Source organism: Trichechus manatus, unplaced genomic scaffold (assembly GCF_000243295.1).
Source record: "Trichechus manatus latirostris isolate Lorelei unplaced genomic scaffold, TriManLat1.0 scaffold00277, whole genome shotgun sequence".
NCBI lineage: Eukaryota > Metazoa > Chordata > Mammalia > Sirenia > Trichechidae > Trichechus > Trichechus manatus.
The window spans coordinates 1,290,129-1,305,129 of record NW_004444213.1 but is presented as its reverse complement, the minus strand read 5'-3'; the positions used below and the strand labels follow the sequence as shown (position 1 = coordinate 1,305,129).

The 15,001-nt window shown below is 46.2% G+C and overlaps 1 protein-coding gene across 1 annotated transcript; it reads right to left on the bottom strand.

The window, feature by feature from the left end:
• Nucleotides 1–12,119: 12,119 nt before the first annotated feature.
• On the bottom strand, nt 12,120–14,994 carry ARL4C (ADP ribosylation factor like GTPase 4C). The gene has a single exon (XM_023725017.1). The coding sequence runs from the start codon at nt 14,935–14,937 to the stop codon at nt 14,359–14,361; it is 579 nt and encodes a 192-aa protein (XP_023580785.1). The 5' UTR covers nt 14,938–14,994; the 3' UTR covers nt 12,120–14,358.
• Nucleotides 14,995–15,001: the final 7 nt, after the last annotated feature.

Here is a 15,001-nt window from a genome sequence, read left to right as displayed (position 1 = left end):
GCTGGACTATATGAAAAAGAATGTGGCATCAGGATTGGAGGAGGACTCATTAACAACCTGTGATATGCAGATGACACAATCTTACTTGCTGAAAGTGAAGAGGACTTGAAGCACTTACTGATGAAGATCAAAGACTACAACCTTCAGTATGGATTACACTTCAACGTAAAGAAAACAAAAATCATCACAACTGGATCAATAAGCAACATCATGATAAATGGAAAAAAGGTTGAAGTTGTCAAGAATTTCATTTTACTTGGATCCACAAACAACACCCATGGAAGCAGCAGTCAGGAAATCGAAAGATGTATCGCACTGGGCAAATCTGCTACAAAAAACCTTCAAAGTGTTGAAAACAAAAGATGTCACTTTGAGGAGTAAGGTGTGCCTGACCCAAGCCATGATATTTTCAATCATCTCACATACATGCAAAAGCTGGACAATGAATAAGGAAGAATGAAGAAGAACTGATGCCTTTGAATTATGGTTTTGGTGAAGAATATTGAATATACCAGGGACTGCCAGAAGAATGAACAAATCTGTCTTGAAAGAAGTACAGCCGAGTGCTCCTTGGAAGTAAGGATCATGAGACTTCGTCTCACATACTTTGGACATGTTGTCAGGAGGGACCAGTCCCTGGAGAAGGACATCATGCTTGGTAAGGTAGATGGTCAGCAAAAAAGAGGAAGAACCTCAATGAGATGGACTGACACAGTGGCTGCAATAATGGGCTCAAACACAGCAATGATTGTGAGGTTCGCCCAGGACTGGGCAAGGTTTTGTTCTGTTGTATATAGGGCTGCTATGAGTTGGAACCTACTCGATGGCACCTAACAACAACAACAACATGATGCTTAACAGGTTTCAGTAGAGCTTCCAGATTAAGCCAGTCTAGGAAGAAAGGCCTGGCAATCGATTTCTGAAAAATCAGCCAGTGAAAACCCTATGTATTACAACAGTCCAATCCTATTGTGCATGAGATCCCCATTAGTTGGGGGCTCAACTGGAAGGCAACTAACAACATGTCGGTCTTTCTGTCTGTCTGATCTATCTGTCTGTCTATCTATCTATCTACCTATCTACCTACCTACCTATCTATGTATCTATGTATGTATGTATGTATCTATCTATATTTTCAAGGCAGGTGGTTGGTTTGGGCATGATGAACATACCTACCCCATAGTGTTTCACAGAGGATTAAATGAGGTAACTATTTAAAATGCTTAATTCAGTGTCTAATATAAAACAAACACTCTATGAATGGTAGCAATTAATATTCTCTTAATTGTTTCTTTGCAGAAAATGAGCTGTGGGGAAAGGACTTAACATTGAATGAAGTTCTCAGCTGTTGACGGAATCACACTAAAGGCGTGCCACACTCTCCTGGCCAGAATTCCCTTGGTCCCAGTGGTAACTGTGGAACCAGGAGCAATGAGGCTTTTCCTTACACTGCCTCGGGCTGGGCCCAGCAAGACAGGTTTCAGCCTGACAGGGACTTGTTGGCGCAGAGGTGTGGAGAGACTCCTCTCACATAGCAGCTCTTGTGGAGAGTGCTAAATGTTTTTGCATTCAAGTGTTGGTTATTGTGTCACTGGGAATTTTTAGCTGCAAGTTGCAGAAATTCCAAGTTGAGGGTGACTTGTTTTCTCATATAAGCACAAGTCTTGAGGTGAGGCTGCTCCAGTATTGGTTATTTCCCCAGCTCAAGGACATCATCCAAGACCCAGCCAAGTTCCATCCATGTTTCCCCTCTGCCATCCTCAGTGTGTGAGTTGGCTCACCTCATGATGTCAAGATGGCTGCAGCCACTCCAGGCATCACGTCTTTATTCACCAGAGTTCAGAGGCAACAGAGGAGAGCTAGATGGCCCCTGTGTCTCTTTTTAAAATATGAAGACAATTTTCCAAAAGCTCATCCACTCACTTTTCTCCAAGAAGACTTTCCCTCCAGTCTTGTTGGTTAGAATCATGTCACATAACTATTCCTAAGCAAATCACTGGCAAAAAGAATGGATTAACTTCATCGTTCATACCCAGCACCCTCCCTCTAAAGCTCCTTCCCTGAATGCTTCATCATGAGGCACAGGCTGTCCCCAAGAACAATTAGGGTTCTACCAACAAGAAAGATGACAGAGGAAGGGGTTTCTGTGGATGACCACAGTATCTGCTTCAGAAACCTTTACTCCAAATTGGACTCTTCAAGCCCTGATCTCATCATCCCAATCACCTCCCCAAACAGATGCAGGAGAAAGAGAATTAAGACACAGAGTGGATTTCAGGGGGAAGTGGTGGTTCTCAATACTTCTACAAAAAACCCCTAACTCGATGGGAGCACACTGTGTTTCCAAAACAGACAACAATCCCAATTTGAGTTCACGGAGGATCTGCTTTAGAAACCTGAACAGAGTCCACACTAGGATTCCTATTGGTCTCAGGATTTCAACCAGAGGAGGAATTTCTTGGGAAGAACTCTTTGGAGGGGACCAGAAGGCTGAGATAGCTAAGAAAGGATCAAGGAAGAAGAAGCAGTGTCAGACAAGAAGGGCTATTCTGAGGCAGCCCAGCATCAGATAGTCCCAGGGCTGTTGGATGTCTGAGTCCTTTAAACATGGGAGTAGATGTTAAAGGAGCCATTCCCCTAAGGCATCTCAATGTTGAATACTGAGACTGAGGGAGACACAGATGGGATCAGCAGTATTTGGGGCCAACAGTGTTAGCCACCAGGCATCGTGCCTTCCAGAATGCCTACCAACAGATACCTCCACACAGGGTTGGGCCGGACAGGAGAAAATGGAAGACAGGTAGTGTTCATTAGCACAATGGAGGCCTCAAGGAATCTCAGAAATAGTTGGAGCAGGATTTTGAGGGAAGACTCACACTACACACCAGTTGATTCATGGAGAACCCATGTTTGCAGAGGAGAACTGCTTGCTGCATAGAGTTTTCAAGGCTGTGGCCTTTTGAAAGCAGATCACCAGCGCTTTCTTCCAAGGCACTTCTGGATGGGTTTGAACCACCAATCTCTTGGTTGGTAGTCAAGCACTTAACCAATTGTGCCACCCAGGGACTCCTTAAGGGAAGACTATACAGTTCTTTGAATTGCTGGATCCACATATGTTTTACTCCTACCTTTACTCCAAGGCTGGTATGGCATGGACAACACAGATTTGGTTGAATTAATAACGTCCTCTTTGGTAAAATCAAGGATATTTCACACTGGAGTCAAGCACCCAACTCAATAGCTTAGCCCAGTTTCACCAGCCAGAATATACGCCCTGGGAGGGCAAGAACCAGGTTATAAGTTGTTCTGGAACTGCTGCGTGGTGGGGTGTCCCCACTCCGTTGGATGCCATAATTGTTTGTTAATGCTGATTTTCACAGTGTGTTTTACATGATGACTACACCATCCCAGCCCACTTCAAATCACGTAGCAATGCAAAATCTCATCTATGTAATAACAATGGAGTAAAACGTATATTTCTGAACTAAGCTGTTGAAACTGTCATTACTTAGCATGATGACTTTAAAATTATACATTGAAATTCTTTGTTAGCTTTACAGGACATGGGCAGTTGAAATTAGTTGCACAGCGAACTAGTGTTTAAGGGAATAAAAAACAACCATGAGTAACCATTAAAAAACAAATAAAGAAACCCGTTGCTGTAGAGTTGATTCTGACTCACAGCGATCCCACAGGACAGAGTAGGACTGCCCCATAGGGTTTCCAAGGAGCAACTGGTGGATTTGAACTGCTGACCTTTTGGTTACCAGCTGAGCTCTTAACCACTGGGCCATCAGGGCTCCTGAGTAGCCACTGTTGTTGCTGTGTGCTGTAGAGTCGATTTCGACTCATAGCGACCCTATAAGACAGAGTAGAACTGCCCCATAGGGTTTCCAAGGTTGTACTCTTTATGGAAAAAGACTGCCAGTTCTTTCTCCCTCGCAGTGGCTGGTGGATTCCAATTGTGACTTTTTGGTTCGCAGACGAGCATTTAACCATTGCGCCACCAGGGCTCCTTAATGTAAGCTATAAGGAGGCGTGCTTTCCCCACCAGTCACTGCACAGAAACTTCCAGTAGAGAGGTTCTGTATTCAGACTCTCACAAGGAGAGATGTTTGCCTTTGGGATGTCTCCTTTGGCTCATTCTCCATGAGTGGTTTTTTTTTTTGTTTGTTTTTTTGCCTTTTGGCCTAGGAACTTTGTCCTGTGAGGCATTTGATTACATCTAAGAAGTTGCTCTGACTATGGCCCTTGTGTGCTCCACGGTCTCTTTATTAATACCTAAGCAGCACCTACAGTTCTGTATGTAGAAATATCCACCGCCAGACCTATATCTGCAGGTGGGTATGACCGTGAGTTTTCCCATCAGCGACAATGAAGACGAAGCCCAGGGCTCTCACGTCTGTGCGTGAACAACAGAATGAGCAGAATGTGGGGTGGGGGAGGCTGGCCTCCAGGGGGAGGAGGGGCCGCAGCTGAAGTATGTCAGTTGTCCCTGCCTGTGTCTGGACCTGCCTCGCTTGTACATGGTGCTGTCCCACACACTATCTCACTTATCTTTTAAACACCCTGAGGGCCCGGCAGGGCAGGTAGTCTTGGCCTCATTGCGTAGCTGCGGGAGATGAGCTTGAGAGAGGAGATAGGTTGCTCAGGGTCACATTCCAGAATGCAGGCCAATGCACCCACCCGCATCCATTCCACTGGGGAGATATGCATATCACTGGTTAAATCGCTCAGCTGCCAACAGAAAGGTCGGCAGTTCAAACCCACCTGCCACTCTGCAAAAAAAAAAGACCTGGCGGTCTGTTTCCGTAAAGATCACAGCCTCGGAAACCCCATGGGGCAGTTCTACTCTGTCCTGTGGGGTCACCATGAGTCGGAATCCACTCAAGGGCAAAGAGAAGGGGACAGAAACACGCTACTGCAAAGAATTTTTAAAAAAGTCGAGTGGACGTCAAGTCATGGTGACCCCATGGGTGTCAGAATAGAACTGTGCTCTGTAGGGTTTTCAGTGGCTGATTTTTTAGGAAGTAGATCACCAGGCCTTTCTTCCCAGGCGCCTCTGGATGCACTCAAACCTCCAACCTTTTAGTTAGTAGCTGAGCATATTAACTGTTTGCATTACCCAGGGCCTCCACTGAAAAGAATACCAGGAATAAAATTATTCAAGGACAGAGCGTGATACAACATCGCTGGTCATTTCCCAGATATTTGAGTGCGTTCTTTAAGAAGAGAAAACAAGGCAGTGAGCTTGAGGCATGGGAGTGGTGGGGGGTGAGTTCTGGGGAGGGGGTGAAAGTCAGTGGCCTCTCTGTTATAGGGGGAGGGTGGCTGTGCAGGTTGGCAGCTTAAACCCTCTGTCCTCTTCCTCCTAGATTCAGAGTTCCAGATTCCTTAAATGGTAGAACCCTTCCTATCCCTTGGAGCCCTGGTGGCACAGTGGTTAAGAGCTCAGGCTGTTAACCAAAAGGTCAGCAGTTTGAATCCACCAGCTGATCCTTGGAAACCCTATGGGGCAGTTTTACTCTGTCCTATAGGGTTGCTATGAGTCACGACTATGAGGCAGAATCAACTCCACGACAACAGGTTTTTGAGTTTCCTGTCCCTTAAAGAGCCCTGGTTTCACAGTGGTTAAGTGCTCTACCGCTAACTACAAGGTTGACGGTTCGAACCCACCAGCCGCTCCTCAGGAGAAAGATGTGGCAGACTGCTCCCGTAAATATTTCAGCCTTCGAAACCCTATGGGGCAGTTCTACTCTGTACTATAGGGTCCCTTTGAGTGGAATTGATTAGATGGCAATGGGTTTGGTTTCAGGTTTTCTCATTCCAAGAGCAACTGGTTACTGCAGATTTGAGAGCTAAGCCTGTGAGTCCCAGCATCCTGGGGGCTTCAACCTGGGCTCCACCCTTACCAGTGATGGCCATGGAGGAGGTGACTCAATCTTCTCTTTGCCTCAGTTTCCCCCTCTATAAGTGGGGACGAAAAAAGTGGATCTCTGGGGGCTCTTGTAAGGAAACAGTAAGATCAAGCATATAAACTTAGTGTGGTGCCCAGCACATAAAGTACTCAATAAAAGTTAGTGATGGCGATTCACATGATCACTGTACAGAACTAACAGATCTCTGAAACGCCAGGAGGGAAAAGGTATAAACTGGGCTTCACATTACTAGGCTTGGGAGATCTTAATTAATGAATGCGAAAGAAGTGCTCATCCCCTCAAACCAACGCTATAAACAAAACTTAAAAAACAAGGTTTTTTTGGTTGTTCCTTTTCATGCCATGCCATCAGACTCTGTGTAGAAGGGGAATTACATTCATTGTTTCACTTGCATGGTTGTTGTGTTATTGTTGTAGCTGTTAGCTGCTGTCAAGTCGGCACCTGACTCATGGCAAACTTGTGCACAAAGGAACGAAGGATCAAAATGCTGTCTGGTCCTTTGCCTTGTCCACGATCAGTTGCAGATTGGACCATTGTGACCCATAGGGTTTTCACTGGCTGGTTTTGGGAAGTAGATCACCAGCCTTTCTTCCTATCCAGTATTAGGCGGGAAGCTCCACCAAAATCTCTTCAGCATCAAAGCGACATGCAAGCCTCCGCTGACAGACAGGTGGTAAGGTTGCATATGAGGTGTACTGGCTGGGAAGCACACTGTAGTCTCCAGCCTGGAAGGCAAGAATTCTATCACTGAACCACCAATGCTCAACTCACTCTCAACAGGAACAGCTAATGTCCAGAGTTTCACATAAGGTGGTGTTCTTGTTAGGTTCCGACTCACAGCAACCCTGTGTACAACAGATTGAAACACTGCCCAGTCCTGCACCATCCTCACAATCATTGCTCTGCTTGAGCCCATCATTGCAGCCACTGTGTTAACCCATCTCGTTAAAGGTCTTCCTCTCTTTCGCTGACCCTCTACTTGACCAAGCATTCATATAAGGTAGTGCCATTCAAAGAAAGCCATTTCATATTCTGAAAACATAGATGGGGTTAAACTACATGGCCCTTTTATTCTCACTTCTCATCTTGGAGGAGAAACCATTTGCTACCTTCTCAGAAAACCTCAGATGGTGGTTTTCCTCTGGGAACCTCGCACAGCCCCACTCTCAGTTCAGAACCTGTGTGACCAATGTATAAAGTGCTCCAACTTGGCCTTGTGCAAATATCGATTTTTAAAAGGTTTTAATTCACCAGGAAGAGCCAACAGAAGTACGTTGTTTTGAGGATAAGTGATCACGTATGAGACAACAGAATGAGGAGGAGGGGAAAAGGCCTTCCTATCTAATAAGGTGGGATACTGGTATCCCAGCAGGCAAATGGCGAGCTGTGGGCATCCGATCTGCAGGTGGGAAGGGGAAGGCTAGCTTGGCAGGAGAGGGCTGTTAGATCAAGGGCCATCCTGTTCTGGGTTTGATGTCTTCGTACTTTTTTCTTTCTATTGGATCTTTTATTTCCTACTCTCTGCATATATATATATATTTTTAATTGTACTGTAGATGAAGGTTTACAGAGCAAACTAGTTTCTCATTAAACAATTAATACACACATTGTTTTGTGACACTGATTGCCAACCCCATGACATGTCAACACTCTCCCCTTCTCGACCTTGGACTCCTCATTACCAGCTTTGCCGTCTCCTCCTGCCTTCTAGTCCTTGCCCCTGGGCTGATGTGCCCAGTTAGTCTTGTTTTGTTTTATGGGCCTGTTTAATCTTTGGCTGAAGGGTCAACCTCAGGAGTGACTTCAGTACTGAGTTAAAAGGGTGTCTGGAGGCCATACTCTTAGTGTTTCTCCAGTCTCTGTCAGACCAGTAAGTTTGGTCTTTTTGTGTGTGTTAGAATTTTGTTCTACATTTTTCTCTAGCTCTGCCCGGGACCCTCTGTTGTGATCCTGGTCAGAGCAGTTGGTGGTGGTAACCGGGCACCATCTAGTTGTTCTAGACTCAGTCTGGTGGACGCTGTGATACTTGTGGTCCATTAGTCCTTTGGACTAATCTTTCCCTTGTCTTTGGTTTTCTTCATTCTCCCTTGCTCCTGAAGGGGTGAGACCAGTGGAGTATCTTAGATGGCTGCTCACAGGCTTTTAAGACCCCAGAGGATGCTCACCAAAGTAGGATGTAGAATGTTTTCTTTATAAACTATGTTATGCAAATTGAGCTAGATGTTCCCTGAGACCATGGTCTCCCCAGCCCTCAGCCCATTAGTTTGGTCCCTCGGGAAGTTTGGATGTGTCTATGGAGTTTCCATGATCTTGCCTTGGACAAGTTGTCTCTGCATGTAATTTTATCCTTCCTTGCTACCACCAAAATGTGACATCAAAATAGTCTATGATGCTCTTTACAGAACTGCTCCAAAAGCCCAAGTTCTGGAGACAAAAGGCAAAGGCACGAAATAACAAGGCAAGATGGTCTGCGGCCTGTCTGAAAACCTTACAAACGAAGAAAGAAATCTTTGGGGAAACGCTCAGATAGGGGGAGACGTGCTAGTTGCTTAGGACCAAAATTAGCCTCCTCTGCTAGAGTCAGAGCGATGTGGCCATTTGTGGTTACTTTAAATGAGCCTTATCGTCCAAGGATCAGTGGTCACCTGGTTCCCTGAGGAGCTTTTTGTTTAAGTTGCTCCATAAAACAAGGATCTCAACTTTGGTTTCTTTTGATTTCTATTAGTTTTACTCATATGAAGCAACAATGGTCCCTAAATGGAGTTTCAGACAAATTTCCAGGTTTTAGTACTCGGAAGCAAGGATGGTGAGACTTCATCTCACGTACTTCGGACATGTTATCAGGAGGGACCAGTCCCTGAAGAAGGACATCATGCTTGGTAACGTAGAGGGTCAGGGGAAAAAGAAGAAGACCCTCAATGAGATGGATTGACACAGTGGCTGCAAGAACGGGCTCAAACGTAGCAATCTTCGTGAGGATGGTGCAGGACCAGGCAGTATTTCATTCTGTTGTGCATAGGGTTGCTATGAATTGGAACCAACTTGATGGCACCTAACAAGAAGTACTAAAAAATAGCATCTGTGCCATTTTGATGTCATCTAGCTTATAAAAATTACTTCCTGCAGCCATATGAAGAATAAAGTCAAGACTTGCTCATTTTTTGAGGAAACTTCTAAGCTCACAAACGTTTTCAACAATGTGTAAGTTTCAATGTCCTTTTACCAAGTCATAGAAATGACTCATCTGACATTAGGGATCTTGAAGAATGATATCGTCTTATCTATCTTTGTTTGAATTAAAATATTTAATGGAAAATAATCATTTCTTTCACGTAAGGCCCATTTTAAAGTTTAGGAACAAAGGTAATCAACATTCATTAATTCATTCAGCAATTATTTGTGGAGCACCTATCATATACTCAGTATGGTGTTAGGCAAAAGCTGTCACAGAGGGGCGTCCAGCCTAGCGATCTGGGGTGTATGAGAGTAACTGATTCAAGAGTCTGTTGTTGTTATTGTTGTAAGGTGCTGTTGAGTTGATTCCTACTCCTAGCGACCCCACGTGTGTCAGAGTACCACTGCTCCACAGGGTTTCCAAGGCTGTGACCTTTCCAAAGCAGACCTTTCAGGCCTGTCTTCTGAGGTGCCTCTGGGCGGGTTCCAATAGCCAGACTTTCGGCTAGGAGTCAAGTGCTTAACCCTTTGTGTCACAGAGACTGGTGGCCTGGCACAGCTTTGGGTGAGAAGACCATGCAGGATGATCCAGGATTCTAGAACTGCTTCTTTGTCTCCACCCCAACCCGGCCTGGAGTCAGCAGCCTCAGTTCCAGCAGGATGACGATTCCAAGAGTGTGGAAGAAGGGAGATGGTACTGACCTAATGAAAAGGCCTGCAGTAGAGTTAAATTATCGTGCATCCCATATATTGTTAATAACCAAACACCAACCCCATTGTCGTCGAGTTGATTCCGACTCATAGTGACCCTATAGAACAGAGGAGAACTGCCCCATAGGGTTTCTAAGGAGTGGCTGGTGGATTCGAACTGCTGACCTTTTGGGCTGACCACCAGGGCTCCATATTGTCAATAGCCAATGATAATAGAGGCTAAAGTTATGGAGCACTTGTTATGTGCCAGGCACCAGGTTAAGCACTTCATATGTGTTTACATGTATTATCACTTTTCACTGTGTTTCATCCTCCCAACAAGCCTTCATGAAGCCCACTTCACATATGGGGAGACTGAGGCCCAGAGGCTAAGAAACATGAGTAAGATCACAGGGACCCAAGTATTTGAGTCAGAATTTGAAACTGGGTCTTTTTGATCCCAGAGATGGTGTTCGACCCACCCCAAAACTCATTGCTGTCAAATGCATTCCTACTCACAGCGACCCTATAGGACAGAGTAGAACTGCCTCACAGGGTTTCCAAGGCTGTTATCTTTGCGGAAGTGGGCTGCCACATCTTTCTTCCACTGAGCATCTGGTAGGTTTGAACTGCCAATCTTTTGGTTAGCTGCTGAGTGCTTCACTACGGCTCCACCAGGGCTCCTTACTGGGGTCTTAGGCATCAGTTAATTGCTCTTAAGCATGTTAATATCTACCAAGAGCCTCCATGTGCTACACGTTGTATATGTTGAAGGTCCCATTGATTCTGGCCCAATCATTTTTCCTTTGGAAAGTAGACCTTTTCTCAACGGCTTCTACAGAGCATGGTGGTTATACCACCTCTACTACTGAAGAGAAATTAAAGCACAGAGTACTTCTGCTGGGTTCCAAAGTGAAGCACACAGCCTAGATATTGAACGGAGAGGCACAGCCAAGTCACTGAGCAGCTTTGCAATTACTAATGGTTTCATATTAGTACATAGATATTTCCAATTTCATATAATCAGGTAATATTCTCAAAGTAATTAAAAATTCATGACCCTTTTAACTAATGAAGGTACTGAGGAAGGGCTAGGCACTGAGGCCCATTTTCCTCAAGAATTTGTGACGACTACTACCAGTAAGAGGGCCAGGCATGAGGGGATGAACCCAGGTGCATCCTGATGCCTGTATTTGAGGCCTCTAAACTCGCCATTGACAGTAAGCTAGACAATAAAACCAAAAATTGTTGTTGCTGTTAGTTGCTGTTGAGTTGATTCTGACTCATGGTGACCCCGTGTGTGTGGAGTAGAGCCGCTGTGACCTTTTGGAAGCAGATGGCCAGGCCTTTCTTCCCAGGTGCCTCTGGGAGGGTTCAAACCACCACCCTGTTGGCTAGTAGTCGAGTGCTTAACTGTTTGTGCCACCCAGCCACCTAAAACCAAAAAAAATTGGTGTCAAAAAAACTGATACGACTCCAGAACCAGGAAGAAACTCTGAGACCCTCTTATGAGTCATCCCTCCGTTCAGCAAAGGAGGTCTAGAGAATAAACACAATCCATTAAAAAAAAAAAATCCATAAAAAAAGTCCCCAGGCGTTCGATTGTATAAATAATTTATTTCTGTTCACAGCATCATGTACGCATTATAAAAGGGGACGGAAACCAAGGAGGAGGATGATCAGGACAGAGAATTACAGCAGGAGAAATGAAAAATGAGACCAGAAGATCAAGTCCCAACACCGTGACAGAGAGTTTGGGAAGAGGATTTTTCTGAAACAAAATTGGCCTTCCTGTGTCTACTAGAAAACATTTCAGAAGCTCACTTGGGGAGGCCAACTTCCTCTAGGCGAAACTCATTCGTCCTCCAGGGCAGAAGGCATAATACATGACTGATGGATGGATATGTCAGAGGACTCCCCCAGGGTGACCACGCCAAGGTGGTTCTCTGCGCATCCTCTGTTTGGTCAGAGACGAAATGGGCCAGAATTAGGTCAAACATTAGAGAAATCAACTGAGACTCTTGACTATTAGCTGATACACCACAGGGTTTTACTTTACTGTACAATTACTGACAGCTGACTGCACCTTAAGTCTTGATAATGCAAAACACAAAAACCAGTTTGCATTCTTTGAAAAGCATGACGGGATTTGAAACAGTGATCTTGAACCAAAGTCTTGTGAGCACGAGAAGGTTACGGTATTTGGCATCTGCAATCTCACAAAATAAATATATTCTTCTCTCAATAGTGTGGACCTACCAAAATGTCAAAGTGCTTAAGAAATTGTTGCATGTGAAGAAAATAAAAGAAGATGGATTTGTTTTTTTTTTTTTTTTTTGTTCTGTTCTATAATCCTATACAGAATCCTCAGATGATGGGACCAGCCCATTTAGAAATCAGTGAATACGCTGTTGATATGTAAACTGAAATCTTGCAGGCTTTTCAACACTGCTTAGCTAGATTTTCTCTACCGAGTGTCTACAGAAAGACCAGCATTGGAGGGGTAGCAGATACACCAACAAAAGATACAAGGTATGTGGCTTGCTAGGGTTCTTCTTTGAAAATATTTCATGTAAGAATTGGGTTTCAAGCAGAAAGCAGAACTCTTATCTCTGATTCTTCAATGAATTGCTGAGTGCAATCGACAGTAGGGATGGACTTCAAATTTAGCTAACTCACATGCTCGGGCATGGTCATGTCCAATTTCTAAAGGCCTCCTTTGTAAATGTATAACAGCCTGTATGGGGGGAGAACCATAATGCCACCAGTAAGCATGGATTCAAAGAGGAAATCAAAACCAAACCACGAGCTTCAGTTTGCCTTTTGATTCTGTGTATCAGGGTAAATGAGAGCTTGCAAAGCAAGACTGGGTCCCGATTACAAAGGATTTCTTTAAATTACATCATGAAAAAATATGTATTTAATTCTTCTTTCACTTGATCTATTTGCCAAAGCCCCTTTCCAGTAAACTGTGAAGTGCCTGAGCCCTGGCGACCATGACATCACAGGCTTTCTTTGATCTCCAGCACTCAGCGTTGTTTCCATTTGGCCAAAGTGCTGGCTGGCTCCGCAGGCAGGCCAGCTCACCCAAGAATGGATTAGGAAGGACCCACCTCATCCTTGTGCTTTTCCTCCACTTTTCAATCCATGCAACGAGGTCCCCTTTTGCAGTAAGGTGGGGTTTTATTTTTTGGTGCATGACATCAAATACTCTGAGACATTTTGAACAAAATACTTAAATCAGATAGGCCACAATGAACCAAATTAGAAATCTGAACATATCGCCTCTTGCAGCGTAAAGGGATATAAAAGGGCAGAGCAAAGTCTTTTTTCCTAAGGTGAATATTTCTATGGTGAATATCCATTTGTAAAAGTTTTTTTTTAAACATGTCTGAAAACCCATCATCACGCGGTTAGCATGACAAGAGACATCCCTTGCAAAACCCATCTTGCAATTCAGCACACATTTGCAGCTGGTGTGTTCATACAAACCAATCAGGAGGCTAAGAGAATTTAAAATCCCATACATATGGGTCTAAGCCTTTATGCCCGGTACACAGTAAGGGGGAGCGGGGGAGAGTCCCTGTATCCACACACACCCCATCCAGCATTTACATCAAGAGCCTTACCCTTTAAACACCTTTAACTACCCTGCAAACAGTAAATGCATCATTGCCACCACCTCCAACAGTTTTGCCGTTGTTTTTTTAATTTTTATGGGTCTCTTTGTGTGATAATGACCTACACATGGACAAGGTCCAAACCATCTGGAGGATGTCTGATTCCAGGCTGAAAAGCAGTTCTCACCAAACCGGTCTTCTGTAGCCACCACAAAGCACCAGGAAAGGGTCATCGCTGCGGCCATTCGGCCATTCCCTAGCCCAGGCCAGCGCCGCGTCCGTGCCTCAGGCTGCTGCATTGTGCCAGCCTGTTCTGATGGCCCAAACCACCAGCTCGTCTGGGCCCAGAGCAGGGCCAACGGAATTTCAACAGGGGCCTGCCCTGTGACATAAAATTATCCACATCCCACAGCCCATGAATGCAAGGCGCCGCTGTCCCCCAGCACCACCCAGCGCCAACATGCCACCCAGATGGGTACCCCGAGGGTTCCAGGAACTGCATACCTCAGGAGACGCACAGGTGCAATTCCCCCAGTGGGGGCGGGGCAGCCTGAACTTCTGGCCCTGCTGGGGTTGGAGGAAATCGCTTTTGTCTCTGGCATCTGAGACTTCCAGTTGGCGCCGCGAGGGCAAACAGCAGGACCTGCGCTCCACTCCCCACCCGGGTCCCTGCCGTTTCTGGTGGGGGATCCGCCACCCCATCTGAAGCTCTGGCGTTCAGACAAAAGGTCCCCGGAGCTGGGAGTGGGGGCAGGCAGGCAAGTCAGCCTTCACGCCCGGATTCTGGGAGCAGAGATTCCCTTTGAAAAATTCGAAGCATCGCTTTGGTTCGCTGTCTTTGTTCGCGGGCGCGGGTTCTCGCTCCCCCATCCATCCATTCATTCATTCCTGACTCACTCGCTCCCCCCTCGCTCCCGGGCGCCGCCGTCGGCGCTTTACCGCTTCTTCTTCTGCTTGAGGGACTTCCTGCGTTTCAGGATCATCTCATAGAGCTTGTCCATGCCCTCGGTGAGGCCCTCGCCGATGATGGCGCATGCCGGCTGGACGTGGTAGGTGGTGGCCGGGATGAGCTCGTGCAGCGCCAGCTGCTTCTCGATCTCGGCCACCGGCAGCGACTTGGGCAGGTCCTGCTTGTTGGCGATGACCAGCAGCGGCGTGCCCTGGTTCTCGGCAAACTTGGTCACCTTGTGCAGCTCCGTCTTGGCCTCCTCCAGCCGGTCCACATCCACCGAGTCCACCACGTAGATGATGCCGTCCGTGCAGCGGCTGTAGGACTTCCACAGGGGCCGCAGCTTCTCCTGGCCGCCCACGTCCCAGAAGTGGCAGCTGATGCCCTTGGCCGTGCCGTTGCTCAGCTTGATCTTCTCGGTGTTGAAGCCGATGGTGGGCACCGTGTTCACGAACTCGTTGAACTTGAGCCGGTAGAGCACCGTGGTCTTGCCGGCCGAGTCCAAGCCCAGCATGACGATGTGCAGGGACTGGAAGGCCGAGATGTTGGAGGAGATGTTGCCCATGGCTCCTGGCTGCCGCGCCGGCCACTGCGGCTGCGGCGGGAGGGCGCCGCCCCCGAGCAGTCAC